Source organism: Lodderomyces beijingensis (assembly GCF_963989305.1).
Source record: "Lodderomyces beijingensis strain CBS 14171 genome assembly, chromosome: 1".
NCBI lineage: Eukaryota > Fungi > Ascomycota > Pichiomycetes > Serinales > Debaryomycetaceae > Lodderomyces > Lodderomyces beijingensis.
This window is the reverse complement of record NC_089970.1, coordinates 2,120,441-2,133,773: the sequence shown is the minus strand read 5'-3', so window position 1 is coordinate 2,133,773 and position 13,333 is coordinate 2,120,441. Positions and strand designations below refer to the sequence as shown.

Sequence of the window (13,333 nt, the reverse complement as noted above, 5' to 3'; positions counted from 1 at the left end):
TTTCTCGTGCCCTTTTTATACGAAGCTACTTTCTTCACTAGATCAGGCAATGGTGCTACGTCTATATTCCAGGAATCTGTTCCACCGACTACAATAGTATCAAGGAGAAGCAGGAGGAATAGTTGGAGGAGGAGCAGTATCAGGAGGAGGACGAGTTGTGAAATTGGGGGAGCATAAATGCCACAAAGCCATTTCACTCGTTTTTTTTTTTTCGCAGCAATTGTTTTTCGTTTTAGTTTACGGTTTGCAATTTCACGATGTGGGGAAGGAGCAGGTGGGCTTGACACTGAATGCAACGGCGTCGCCTCTCACGCGGCGTAGTTATAGACGTGCCTACCTGTTTTCTAATATAGCCTTCCCATGTTTTCGGAGTTTCATCAGTCGTGGATGTATTGCAACACTCAGCAACGCCACCAGCTTCTTGAGGAGTGATTTTTTTTTTCTGTTTTCGGCCATTGCCCCGACTTCAGAGTACCTCGCTGGAGTAGATAAACGTTGCTCCCCGAAACAGGAATTGAAAATCCTGGGCAAGAAAAGCAAAAAAAAACCTTACGAAGATTGCCCATCCACTCCACGAATATCACATCGTGTCTTCGGAGAGACTTTTCTCTTTTGTGAGACTTATAAAAGTATAAACGCTTCTTGATGGTTAGTTTTTCCGTGGGGGATCGCAGAACCAAGAACAGAAAAGTACAAAATTTTAGTCCCCCCCTGGGGTTATGTCCACTTTTGCATCCATGTTGACTCCTTCGATTGGAGCAGACTACACGGCATTCACCGCAGAATCTCAGATAAATAAGAGAAAAAAAAAATGAAAAATGGGTTAAACGCCAGTTGCTATTGCGTCTGTGAATTTTTTTTCTCCAAGAGGCGAACTCGTTTACAAACCTGGGGCAAAGGGGCGGCGGAAGGGTTGCGGGGAAAGGATCTTTAACCGTATGTATATTTGTTGGCTAGAGCAAGGCTAGCTGCGGGAGGTTTGTTTTTAGTGGTTGCTTGTTTTCGTGTGGTATGGTTTCAAGTGTTTGCTTTACTGAAACGAAAACCTTGCTAGACTTGATGATGGTCGGGAAATATTTTTATGCGCTGAAGATGACTACATTTTTTTTTTTGGTTTTGGCTCGACGTTTTCAAGTTGGAGGTTTTTACTTGGAGTCCTCAAGATTGAAAATGGGGTCTTCGTTTTATCGACAAAGTTCCAGTTATTCAGTCGACGCTCTAAGCAATTTGCACCTTTTAAAACCATCTCCATGAGCTGACATGTACGTGATGACTTTCTGGAACAATACTTATGCCGCCACTTCGTAAAAAATACCGAATTACGGACATACCTCCTCCCATACAAATTGTCAAACCATCACTAGATGGGACGTGTGTGGTGTCTTCTTCCCTCGGCGAACAAAACATACCTGAGGTTGAAAGTGCCTGTTATGAGCCCAACCCGCATTTTCACGTTGGGCGGAAAAAGAAAAAGTTATGCGTGGAGCGTTACACCTCACACCTTTGTTTTCTTGCTTGTACCTCTGTGGGGAAAGGCTGGGGTTGGAGGTAAGGTTGGGGGAAAATTGGGGGTGGTGCCTGGTCCAAGATTTGAACGATGTCTGCGCCAATGCAAACAAACACCCATGCTTCGATTCTAGATGGTCGTATATTGGAGGTCTACTCGTACTCGCATTGAACCAAACTTCGGAACAACCCGTCCCCCTTTTTCGTTTATTCCGGAGCACTCACCCTCTTCCTTAGGCCTAGGTTGCGCCAAGCACTGAGGAAAAAATATCTGAACTCGCAACACACGGATTTTCTTTTTCTTTTTTTTTTTTCTTTTTTTTTTCATTTCAACAACCATTCCTCCGAGTGGATTCTTGAAAAATGTTTTTATTCTTATTCAGTTTAGTAGTAGTAGTAGTGGTGGTCTCTGTTTAATGTCTATAGGCTCTATCGTCTCTATATAAACTCCCCGCAACGGTTTCTTCATTCCCTGGAGCAGTCTCTACCAAATAAATACACCTTGACCCAATCCATGCACACCATAACCTGGTTCTTCACGGAAAGACACATGTAGATATACGCCGATCTCCAGAACAAGAAAGTCAAATTGCCGCCCGCGGACACATTGGACCACGACCCCCACGCCAAATCAGCCACGGCCTTCTCACTCCCGATATAAGCAAGCGATCCCATATAGTTGTAAGTGAACTTGGGCAACTTGGTCTCCAACTTCTCAGCTCGATGCTGCAACATTTCTGTCGGGTGAGACTCGTGTTCAATCTTGTACTTCAAGCTCGCCAATTTTTGCAATTTTTCAAAATAGTTGGCTAAATATTCCCCTTGTTGGAACGCAACTTGCGCCGTGGGTGGGTACTTTGTAAAAGTGCAGTCTCCCAAGGCGTAAATGTTTTCAGACCCCTTAAGTCTGAGATGCTCGTCCACCAAAAAACCGCGCTTGGCGTTCTTTTGCGCGTCGATTTTGCTCATTACGATCTTGGTGAAGCTCCTGGTGGCGTTACCCGTGGCCCAGATCAACATGCCGTAAGGGATGACCTCGGTCTTGTTCGAGTCCTTGTGCCATGCGGTAACGTAGCTGTCGTCGACGGCAGTGATTCTCGTGTTGGTCATCAAGTTGATGTTGGTGTCCTTGAAGATTTGGTTGGTGTACTCAACCAATTTGGGGCTGAAGGTGTGCAACACCTTGGGCTGGGACTCAACCAAGGTGACGCGGAGATCATGGGCGACTTCCGGCATCCATTTCTTCAAGTCCTGGTCGATGTAATCTTGGATCTCGCCCGCGGCTTCAACTCCTGTGGGTCCTCCTCCACACACGATAATATGCAATAATCTCTTGCGCTCCTTGTCATTCTCGGGCAACATGTTGGCAGCTTCAGTCAAATCAACAATGCTTTTCTTGATTCTGGCCGAGTCGCTAACCTCTTTAACAAACGTCGAGTGCTCAGCAACGCCAGGCAAGCCAAACGTGGAAGGCTGGGCCCCGATAGCAACTACCAAATAGTCGTATTTCACTTTCGCGGTGATCAAATCCAAGCCATGTTCATGCGACTTGGTCAAGTGCGACGCCGACGAATCTTCGTTGGAGTGGCCCGAGTAAACCGTGGTGGACTGTTGCACTTTCAACGTATTGTTCTCAGGGTCGATATCGACTGCCTCAGCCTCCAAATACTGCACTTCTCCCTTGCATCTCCTCGTGATTGATCTCACGGGCTCGATAATCGACTTCATATCGACGGTACCGGTGGGCACCGAAGGCAACAACGGAGTGAAAAGAAAATAGTTTCGTGGCGAGATCAAGATGACGTTGTATAACGTCGTATCGATGCTTTTCAAAAGCGGGATGGCGCCCCATCCGGAGCCCAAAATCACCAATGTCTTTTTCTTTTCTCCAGTGGGGAAAACTGGCAGTTGAGGTTCTTGTTCAATTGGATGCGATTCTTGGTAGATTTTGTAGTAGACCCACCCTACAAAACCCGTGACTGCCAAAAAACCGGTACCCACCGTGTATTTGAAGAGCTTCTTGAGCACACTGGGCTTTTTGATTGGTGTCGAAGCGGAGTAGTGCCTGATTAGCAGCCGAGCACATATCCTCGCGGCAGCGGCCTGGTGCTGGTGCTGATATTGGTGCTGAAGCGAAGATATCACTCTTCTCGAAGCTAGTCTGGTCAACATAGCTCTGTCCTTATTTTATCCAATCCGAGCAGACCTCTCACGATTGAATTGATCTTCCCTGGTAATCCTTGTCAGTAAAAAAAAAATTTGGACCTGGTGTAAAAAAAAAAGCAAAAAAAAAAAAACAGACAGTCCAACTCTTGCCTTTGCTCTGTATTTCTAGTAACAACTTGCCTATTCTTAATGGTGGATAGAGTGTTGGGATTTAGCAAGACGCATGGCGACTTGTTTTGCAGCTAAATAAATCATACCAATAGCAATCGAGTATAAACGTCAAAGAAAAACCTTTTCTTTTTTCAGACAACGAAGGGCTCCATTACAGCTACTTCACATGCCATCATTGGTAGTTGGAATCCAGTGGGCACTATGGTAAGTCACACCTGCTTCTTGTTTTGTATCTAGATTGACTGCTTCTTGCACAGCAGTTTTGACATGGCCGAACCCCTGTCCTTGAGCGGCTCGGATCTCGACCAGGTCGCATTCTTGCCCGATTTTGTGTCACGCTTTTGCCGCCAACTCGCGCTCTCTTTTTGTCGGACCTTAACAGACTCACATCCCCGACTTTGCTGTAGAGAGCAATGCAAGACAACATCGAGGTGTAGACGTTCTTCCTCAGTTGGAGCGAGTTGCTCAAATGAGGTCAGGGAGGCCTAGATGAGCAGCGGAACGTCTTTTGAAACGCGCTTTCCCACTGTTTTCCCAACACCACGCTTCGGGAATTTGAATCGGACACCCGTGATTTTAAACCCGAGCCGATGTTACATCACACAAAACGTTTTTTTTTTAGGACCGAGAAAAAACCCCCCCATGGAACTCATTCATAAGATAACATAAGATAAGATACACATATATGTTGTTCTATCAAAATATATTCTGCAATTCAGCATCTATACGGTGGTCACGTAAAAGTAAAAAAAATACAGGCATTTGCAGCGATTCGTAATATTACAGGAACTGAAAAGAAAAGGAAATTCGAGCAGCATGGTGTCTCAGAGTGGGGCCATATAGTCAATAGAAGAAGGTCCGCCGTCGTTAGTGTACCCACCTTCGAATCCATTGGCGTTGTTCAATGATGAAATGAGCTCGTCAAAGTCGAGGATATCTTCGGGAACAGTTGCGCTGCCGCTCTCTCCGGCCTCATTCTGATTTTGCATCCCCGAAGCAGAGTTGTCGTTTGCGTTTGACAGGGGAGAAACTTGGGCATCGCCTATGCTTCCGTCCTGTTGTTGTAGCTGTTGTGGCTGCTGTGACTGTTGTTGTTGTTGCTGCAGTTGTAACAGGTGTTGTTGCTGTAGATTACTGAGAATCTCGTTATTTTTGGTCATATACGGAGGCAATATCTTTCCAAATATCTGCGAATCGAGCTTGTCAAACACACCGGGCATGTAGTTGTCAGTCAAATCAGCGCCCGCTTTAGACCCAATCTCTTCGTTTTCTTCTTCCTTCACGGGGCTGAGTTTAGCGATATTGGTGATCTCTCTGGGGATTTCCAACGTGGATTGGAACCGGTCAATGTTGTGGTTTTCGAAATACTGACCCAAATCATCTTTCTTGTCCGGTTGCGCGTACTGGTTGTTCTGGTCGAAGTTCTTAAATGTCGTCTTTATTTTGTCAGACTTGAACTGCTCAGCTTGCTGCACGGGTACTGCTTTCGACGCCACCGGCGGCGCTGACAAAGTGGAGGACGAGGAAGAGGACAACGGTGCGGTTGCCGCTGACGACGAGTCATTTCGTAAAGAATTCTTCACCAAAGATCTCGATGCTGTCTTCCTGTTGAGTTGCTCAAACAAGGTGTTCAATATGTTGTATATCCGCAATGAACTCGTCGACGAGTTTTTCAAGCAGTCCAAAACCTTTTTACCAATCTCAATGTCCTTCTTGATGATGTCAATGTTCAAGTCGTCGTCAAATAGCACGCCGGCATAGTTGGCGCCGAGACCATTATTGTTGTAGTTAGCAAAATGGTAATAATAAACCAAACAGGCAATACTGAAAAAGATCGTGTACAAGGAAAACCAATAGGTGCCAATCAAGAGCTTCTCGTCAATCATCTTGTTTGCCAACTTGACAACCATCCGGGCAATCTTGATGCAGTTTCTACCTCGAATCAACGACCGCGGATCCGAAGACCTCCCACTTCTAGAGTCGCTTATGAAATGGATAAAGGGACGATATAGCATGATTTGGCAGTTTAAAAACGCCAATTGGAGGTAGCAATTGGCCAACACAAATTTCTCGGGTACATCGATCTTGCTTGAGTTTGGATCCGTGGGCTGCAATTCCTTGGGCAAATTATTCAACCACGTTTTCAACTCAATTTCCAATTCGGTCACATTGCGATGAATGTCGTCTGGTCCTGGGTTTTTACCAACATTGGTGACTTTCACCGGATACAACTTCTTGATAATATGCGACATGATGAACATCAACTTTGTGTGGTAGTTAGCGCAACCGGACGAGCTTAGTTTCCCATCCTGTTTCTCATAATCGTAACCGGATCTCGTGATGTTTTCGTCGTCCATGTCCACGGGTAGTTCTTGATCAAACTCGTCTTCGTGAAGGTACCTTGGTAAACCCAATAGCGAGTTGATGTAGATGTCCATCTTGTATATCGTGAAAAACATTCTCTTCCGCGTGTCAACTTCTATCGTGTCTAGTTTCCTCCTCGAGTTTTGAAACACCGACAAGTTTCTGTGCAACCCTTCCTTTAAAGCGCTTCGCAACGCGATGCCGATATAAGAATAGCAAGTAGACAAACGCGCCGAGCACTGCAAGTAGATGATCATCATTATGATAATCTGGATAGAATTGCAGTCGCCGACATTGCTGATATCAATCAATTTCCTAGCTTCCAAGAAATATTTGAATCCGTCATCTTCCAAATCATCATTAACGGTGGAGTTGGTGTATGGACTCTTGCTGAATAAAGAACCACAAGCAAGACTCGAATATAAAAACGGCAAAAACTTTTGTTGTCGGTCTCCGTACTGCGATGGGTCCAACGAATAAAGCAAGTCAATCTCTTCCAACATCGAGGGTCGGTGGTAAAACCTAAACAACACGCACGCTTTTGTCCAAGTGGTGTAGATCAAGCGCAATGCCTCTTCCTTTGGCGGGAGCATCAATTTAATTTCGCATGGCGATTGCGGTAAGGTGGAGTCATCAGAGTGAGCACTAACAGAATAGGTTCTTGGCGGTGGGATTATCGCGTCTGGATCCTGCGTCATCTCCGAGACATCTTTCAAGCTGTTTGTCAATGCACTCAGTCTATGCTCCACATGCGACACGGCTCGCTGGAACCGATCGAGGTCAAAACTCAAGTTTTGGTCAAGAAAATTGATCCGCAAGTTGGGCAACAAGGTGCCGATGACTTGCTGGGCAATGATCAAGTTTTTAGTCGGGTAGGAGTCGATGGGGACCCCATTTATAGACCCCACGGTGGAGTTGGCAAACGACGAAGAAGCACGGTCGACTGCTTTGGGGATACCGGTGTTTTTCTTGTTGCGAACATTTGGCTGGTCATACGTGCATCTAAAGGAATAGACTGTGCAGTGGATGCACGGCTGTCTTCCATCGCACTTTACCTTCTTCAGTCGGCAAGTATCGCAAGCGCGAGTGACCCGTCTGCGTTTATGGTCAACAGACGACGAAGATGAGGTGCTTGTGGTCATGGGCCTTTTGCCTGCATTTGAAGTGGGCGAGGACTCGTTGGTGGTGCTCAGTGGTGAAATCATGTCCTCAAGAGCGGGATTCTTGTTCATCATCAACCAACTGTAAAAAAAAAATTCTCTTTGAGGTTTGCAAAAAGTTCAATTGGGATGTATATATATTGCACATAGGTAGGAGATTACAAAGAGGTGAGCATTCCTCGTGATGGCTGAAAATTAAAAGTCGAATATTCTTTGGATGCCTCAGGAAAATGATCAGGAGCGTTGAATGGAAAAGGGCTTTGATTTCAATCGAATATATATCTGCCTTGGTGTCCAGCTTGTCTTCTGTAGAGTTGCGTGATGTATGTATGTGGTGCTTGAATAAGTGTGTGGTTTTTTTGGCTTTTTTTTTGTCTTTTGGTGTGGACGCAAATTTCGTTTCTGGTTCTGGCGTCAATCTTGGAAAACCCTGTCGAACCACCAAAAGTGTAGAGGAAACATGGGATTACGATGATGCTTCTTTTTCTTTTGACCACAGTATAATTAGTAAGGCACGACACGACGTGGGTCTGTTAACCAACTACCAGGTAGAGCAGCAGCACACTAGGGGAAGGAAGCACTCACGCTCGTAACTAAGAGGAAGAGGTTGGAGAGGAAGAGCCTTAATGCATGAGAGTTAAGTTATGACCCTCACTTGTTCTCAAGACAATCGATATAAAATACCTGATGCATTCTATGGTGCATGTATATTATGTATGTAGCCTAGGCAAAGTTTGCGGTTCACAGAGGCACATCGTCTGTACTATACAGCATGTGCAAGTCATGGTCGTAATAGTGGTAGTAGCACCGTACCCCAGTTGTGGATATTATAGGCCTTGGCTGGCATAAGCCTACATGAATTAGCGTCCTTGATACTACCACCAATACCAACACACACACATACATCCTCTACGTAAGTCGATCACGAATTTTTATGCACTTTGTTGTATTTTCGGCGCCCTCTCTTCCCTTTCTTTCAACAAGTTCACCAAGGTTGACAAACACCTCTCTATTCATGCACGCATAGCCACTCATCTGGAGTCCCACACACATGGCATAAAATTTTGCTTGTCTCAGATGCTTTAGTTGACGTGTGCACCAACGAGGGTTGAGTTTCTACACAATTCGCCCTTTTCATTAACCAAATTCTTTGGCTCGGATCCTTCTTCAGGGGTGAAGGTAACTGCAAAGTCGGCAGTAGTGGTGAATTTGGGTTGTATAGCTTCCCAAATCTTCTTTTTTGGATTCAATTGTTTTTCAGGTACACCGTTGAAGCCTTCGAAAAAGATCTTGTCACCGGCTTTTGAGTCCTTTGGCGGGTTGACAAACTCAACCGTTGTGTGGTCATCACTAGAAGCACACAAAACCATGGCGCAACTCTTGATTCCTCTCATTGTTACTGGTTTCAAATTGGCCACCACCACAACAAACCGCTTTTGCATCTCTTCGATGGGGATGTAGTTAACCAAGCCGGAGCAAACAGTTCTTGGACCTTCTTCATCGCCCATGTCAATGGTGGAGACATACAAGGAGTCGGCGTCTGGGTGTCTTTCAGCTTTTTGAATGAATCCAACCCTGAGGTCAACCATTGCTGGTGAAGGAGTCGAGGCGGTGGTGGAGGCAGATTTTTGTTGCTGTTGCTTCTCGGCATTGAGTTTGGCTTTAGCTGCCTTTTTGGCTTCTTTGGCAGCAGCTCTTTCTTTGAGCTGTTCTTCGGTTAAAGCTGGAGCAGCAGCGGCACCAGGCGATTGCTTCTGCTTCTGCTTCTGCTCCTGCTCCTTCTCTTTGGCATCTTTTTTGCTGGATTTGTCATTTGCAGAACCAGCTCCTTGCTGTTTGTCTCCTTCCTTTGCTGCTGGTTTCTTTTTTTCTTTCACTTCTCTAGGAATCTCAACATCGAAATCCACTTTCAAAGGCTCTGGCACAGCGACTAATGTGTTTTGGACCAAATCGACCCATCTAATTATATGTCTATACTGAGCTAAATCGTCTTTTGAAGTCCATTTGGACGCTACTGGAAACACCGATTTGAATAGCACAAAGTCGGCTCTGGATGGAGTGCTTCCACTTACAAACGTCTTGCTTCTTAACGAATCATTGATTTGTGGTAAAGTGTCCTTTTCGTCTAATCTTGACGATAAAGTTTCAAATTGCGAGGACAATGCCTTCAGCTCAGGAGACACTTCTGGAAAGGCAACAGAAACCAACTGCTCTGGAATAGCTGAAATTGGTATTTTTGCAAACTTTTTGAGAAATTGAGACATACTGTGGGTACCGTGGGGGGATGGTTGAGTAAACTAGCTACCTCTGATGAGTCTTGGTTTTTTTTTCCACAGAGTGGGAGTCGAATGAAATATGGGAGTGAAAAATATCCATCAATATTTGGCTAACCTCACACGACCCTGCTTCAGATTGCTAGTTTAACACTCTTACAAGGATGTGTTTCGTCAGTGGATAAGCACAGTAGATGCCAAAATCAGCCTTTTTCCTGGTTCAGAACTTATAGGTATCTCGACCTGCAACTAACTCGACTGTTTTCACTCTTTTGCCTTAAGCTGCTTGTTGTGAAATTGATACTGACAAAAAGGAAATCCCAACAGTGTGTCACAAGTGGTACGTCACGTGCAGATCACGTGAAAGTCACGCCCTTGAAAAAAAGGACATGCGCAATCTCCTCTACACACATTATCTCCACAACTGGGACATCTTTCATCCAATACACATTCAGAGTCAATCCAGCAACAACGTGTGTTGAGTTGAAGTGCCGGTTTTTTTTTTCTTTTTGCAGTCGGTGGCCGTTGGAAACTGCGGTTTGCGACGAGGACCGTTATTTCGTCATACCCGCCCCACTGCAGCCGTCGCAGTAGTAGCGGTTGTAGCAGTTCTAGTTGTAATACGGCAGTATTACAATCTCGTTCTCTTCCCGCAAAAGAAACCCACCGGCAGCAGGCGCTAATTGAAAAGAAAAAAAAAATCATAATAATACCCGCGGCAGTTTCACGTTCTCCCATCATTGACTTTCCCCACCATTTTGCCCACAATCTCGAGACAGAGCGGGAGGGGGGGCACAGAATTGGCTACAGAGGGGAAGAGACATATTGCGCTCATCGCGTCGAGTGGCTACAGAGACACATTTGCAGAAACTAGGCAAGCAAGAATGTTGGCTGATGAACAGAAACCACATGTCAAATTGGAAACCAATGACGGTGGCCAGGCCGTTGCCACCAGCACCCCTGCTATTACCACTGCCACTACTAGTCCTCCAAGCAAACAGGTATGTTGTCTTGTTTCACGCATGCATGCGAATAGCTTCCAACGACCAAAGAGCTAACATCTTTTTTTTTTTTTTATTTCATTTCTAGAAACGTAAAAAGACGTCTAGAGCATGTAATCATTGTCATAAGGCACACATGACTTGTGACTCGGGAAGACCTTGTAAACGGTGCATCCAACGAGGGTTTGAACTGACCTGTCAAGACGCCCCAAGGAAAAGGAAAAAGTATTTGGACGATATCCCCAACTCGAGTTTGAATTCAAGTGGACATGCTGTCGACGGCAAAAATATTCAGAGCTTGCATACCCCCTCGTCGACATTTGAACCTGCTCGTACCGAGCTGCCACAGGTCCAACCACAGCAGCGGGAAATGCGCGAACGAATACCGGAGGTAGGGGCACAACCACAAGTAGATCAACTGCAGCTGGTCCCACCGGCGCATTTACCGAGTCAAAATCCACAACTACACGCCCAGGATCACATTCAACCACAGTGTGAACCGCAGTCTCAGCAGCTGCCGTTTCCGGCACAACCTCGAAGATTGCCTCAACCACATGAACTTGAAGTTTCAAACCATAGAACTCATGAAGCTACGATGTTCCAGCACAGCTCAACAGCCCCAGAATTGACTCACCCGTTTCTTCCGGATACAGAGAATCACCACCACCACCAGAACCACCAGAACCAACAACAGCAACAGCGTGTTTACGGAGAAACAAACTCACATACTCACCACCCTTATCAGTTACTGCAACATTCAATCAGCCTAAACTCTCAGTCCAACCACATTAACCCGCAAAGTAGGACCAAATTCATGTCTTCTGCTGCCGATTTGGAATACGCAACTTTGTCCAACATCTTGCAGGATACTTTTGGCCACCAAACAACTTCAAACGAAGGGACGCCAAACTCACACGGGTTTTCACCTACTCATTCGCCTCACAATTTACCAAACAACGCACCAATTAGACCGCACTTGCCTTCCTCTGAAGCATTAAAGATCCGCAATGAATCATTTGACCACAATGCCACAACTACACCATCGCCACTCAACCATACCAGAGCCAGCATCTATGAAGACTCGTCGAATCCCAAGTGTGACGATAGCATTAATCAATATTTCGTCGGAAAGACCGACTCGGATAATACCGTTTTCTTCCCCGATGTGATCACCGCCATTGACCAGATGAAAAACGATGACTATGTCGTATACAGGGAGCGAAATTCCAAACTGAAGCTTTCATTCTCCGTGGGGATTTTGCCAGAAGATAGCACAAGTCAAATAAATAGCACCGAGGACACATTATACAAGGAGCCAGAGGAAATCTATGCAAAAGTTCGAAAACCCTTTTCATATACACCGGGGTACCACTCCCTCATTGCCTACTTGAGAAAGCGGTTTTCCAAGCCCATGCTTGTGAAAATGGCCGAGTCAATGGCGGCATACCGGCCGTCCTTCATAGCCTGCACCAATTCCTTAAAAGAACACGATTTGATATTTATGGAACAATGCTTTCAAAGAACGTTGCTTACATATGACAATTTTGTCAAGATTAGTGGCACTCCCACCATTGTATGGAGGAGAACTGGAGAAATTGCATACGTAGGCGACGAGTTCTGCATCCTCACCGGTTGGAGCAAAGAAGAATTGCTAGGTGGCAAAACCACCAAAAAGAAATTCATCGTGGAGTTGTTGGATGACAAGTCTGTGCTTGAGTATTTCCAAGTGTTTTCTCGAATTGCATTTGGCGATTTCTTGGGGGCAACAATGACTGAATGCACCTTGCTTACGCCGAAGGGAGACGTCAAGATTAGAACTGGATGCATGTGGACTTTGAAGCGGGATGTGTTTGGTATTCCTATGATGATTGTCGGTAACTTCCTCCCTATTCTATAGAGTTGATCTATATATATATCTATTACTGTAACATTATTTAAAGAGCAGCTCGTTTACGAGCAGATTTACAAAGTCGGGCCACAACTGCCTTGTTTCCTTAAGTGGCGTTGGTATTTTATGCGCTGTTTTGTGTAGCTCGAGGATTGATGCTATTGCCCCCTAATTGATTGACAGACTTTTGAGGTTGAGCATCTTTGACCTTTCATACTTCTTCTTGTTCTTTAAAGGGTGGAAAGAGAAATAGCAACGCATGAAGGAATTCAATGGAATAGTTCTGCTTCCTAGTTTCACTTATTGTTTTTCTGCAGCCTGTTTGCTGGATCCTTGACGACTTTTGCAATTTTCTACAGACAGGGTTTTTCCGGACAGGACAAACATCGTCTGGTGGAACATGCAACAAACACCACTTCTTGCTCTTGTTTGAAACATATCTCATCGTTGAAACCACTTGCATATCTACCAGAACCACACAATTTCAGGAGCATCGGGTTTGCGTGAAATTTTCTAGTTGAACACCATTCCATTGAGATCTGCATGATGAATTCCAATAGCCCTTGACGCATTCTTCTTTCGCTCGTTAAGATATGAGAATGCAACGGGCATGGAATGGAATAAGGACAGAAGAGCTCGTCAAGTTACAAAAGCCTAACCTGGAAGTCATTAACATGAGACAAGGACCACGAAGGTGGTGCATCTTCAGCACCTGGTGTTGCTGAACAATACTTAGAATCAAAAGCGTCTCCCCCCTCGTTTGCATTACGGATACATTCCTCTCTCTCAATATAGCTCAATTCA

The 13,333-nt window shown here is 45.2% G+C and overlaps 4 protein-coding genes across 4 annotated transcripts; 1 reads left to right on the top strand and 3 right to left on the bottom strand. All coding sequences in view use genetic code 12, as the record gives it.

The window, feature by feature from the left end:
* Window positions 1–1,971: 1,971 nt before the first annotated feature.
* Window positions 1,972–3,678, bottom strand: LODBEIA_P08740 (uncharacterized protein; the record flags this gene model as incomplete). The annotated part of the gene is made up of 1 exon (XM_066976842.1): window positions 1,972–3,678. The coding sequence occupies one exon, from the start codon at window positions 3,676–3,678 to the stop codon at window positions 1,972–1,974; it is 1,707 nt and encodes a 568-aa protein (XP_066827812.1).
* Window positions 3,679–4,667: 989 nt separating this feature from the next.
* LODBEIA_P08730 (uncharacterized protein) lies at window positions 4,668–7,442 on the bottom strand (the record flags this gene model as incomplete). Its single annotated transcript, XM_066976841.1, has 1 exon — window positions 4,668–7,442. One exon carries the CDS (start codon window positions 7,440–7,442, stop codon window positions 4,668–4,670), a length of 2,775 nt encoding a protein of 924 aa, XP_066827811.1.
* A 1,007-nt stretch (window positions 7,443–8,449) lies between these two features.
* Window positions 8,450–9,631, bottom strand: LODBEIA_P08720 (uncharacterized protein; the record flags this gene model as incomplete). The annotated part of the gene is made up of 1 exon (XM_066976840.1): window positions 8,450–9,631. The coding sequence occupies one exon, from the start codon at window positions 9,629–9,631 to the stop codon at window positions 8,450–8,452; it is 1,182 nt and encodes a 393-aa protein (XP_066827810.1).
* Window positions 9,632–10,524: 893 nt separating this feature from the next.
* LODBEIA_P08710 (uncharacterized protein) lies at window positions 10,525–12,538 on the top strand (the record flags this gene model as incomplete). The annotated part of the gene is made up of 2 exons (XM_066976839.1): window positions 10,525–10,641; window positions 10,730–12,538. 2 exons carry the CDS (start codon window positions 10,525–10,527, stop codon window positions 12,536–12,538), a joined length of 1,926 nt encoding a protein of 641 aa, XP_066827809.1.
* Window positions 12,539–13,333: the final 795 nt, after the last annotated feature.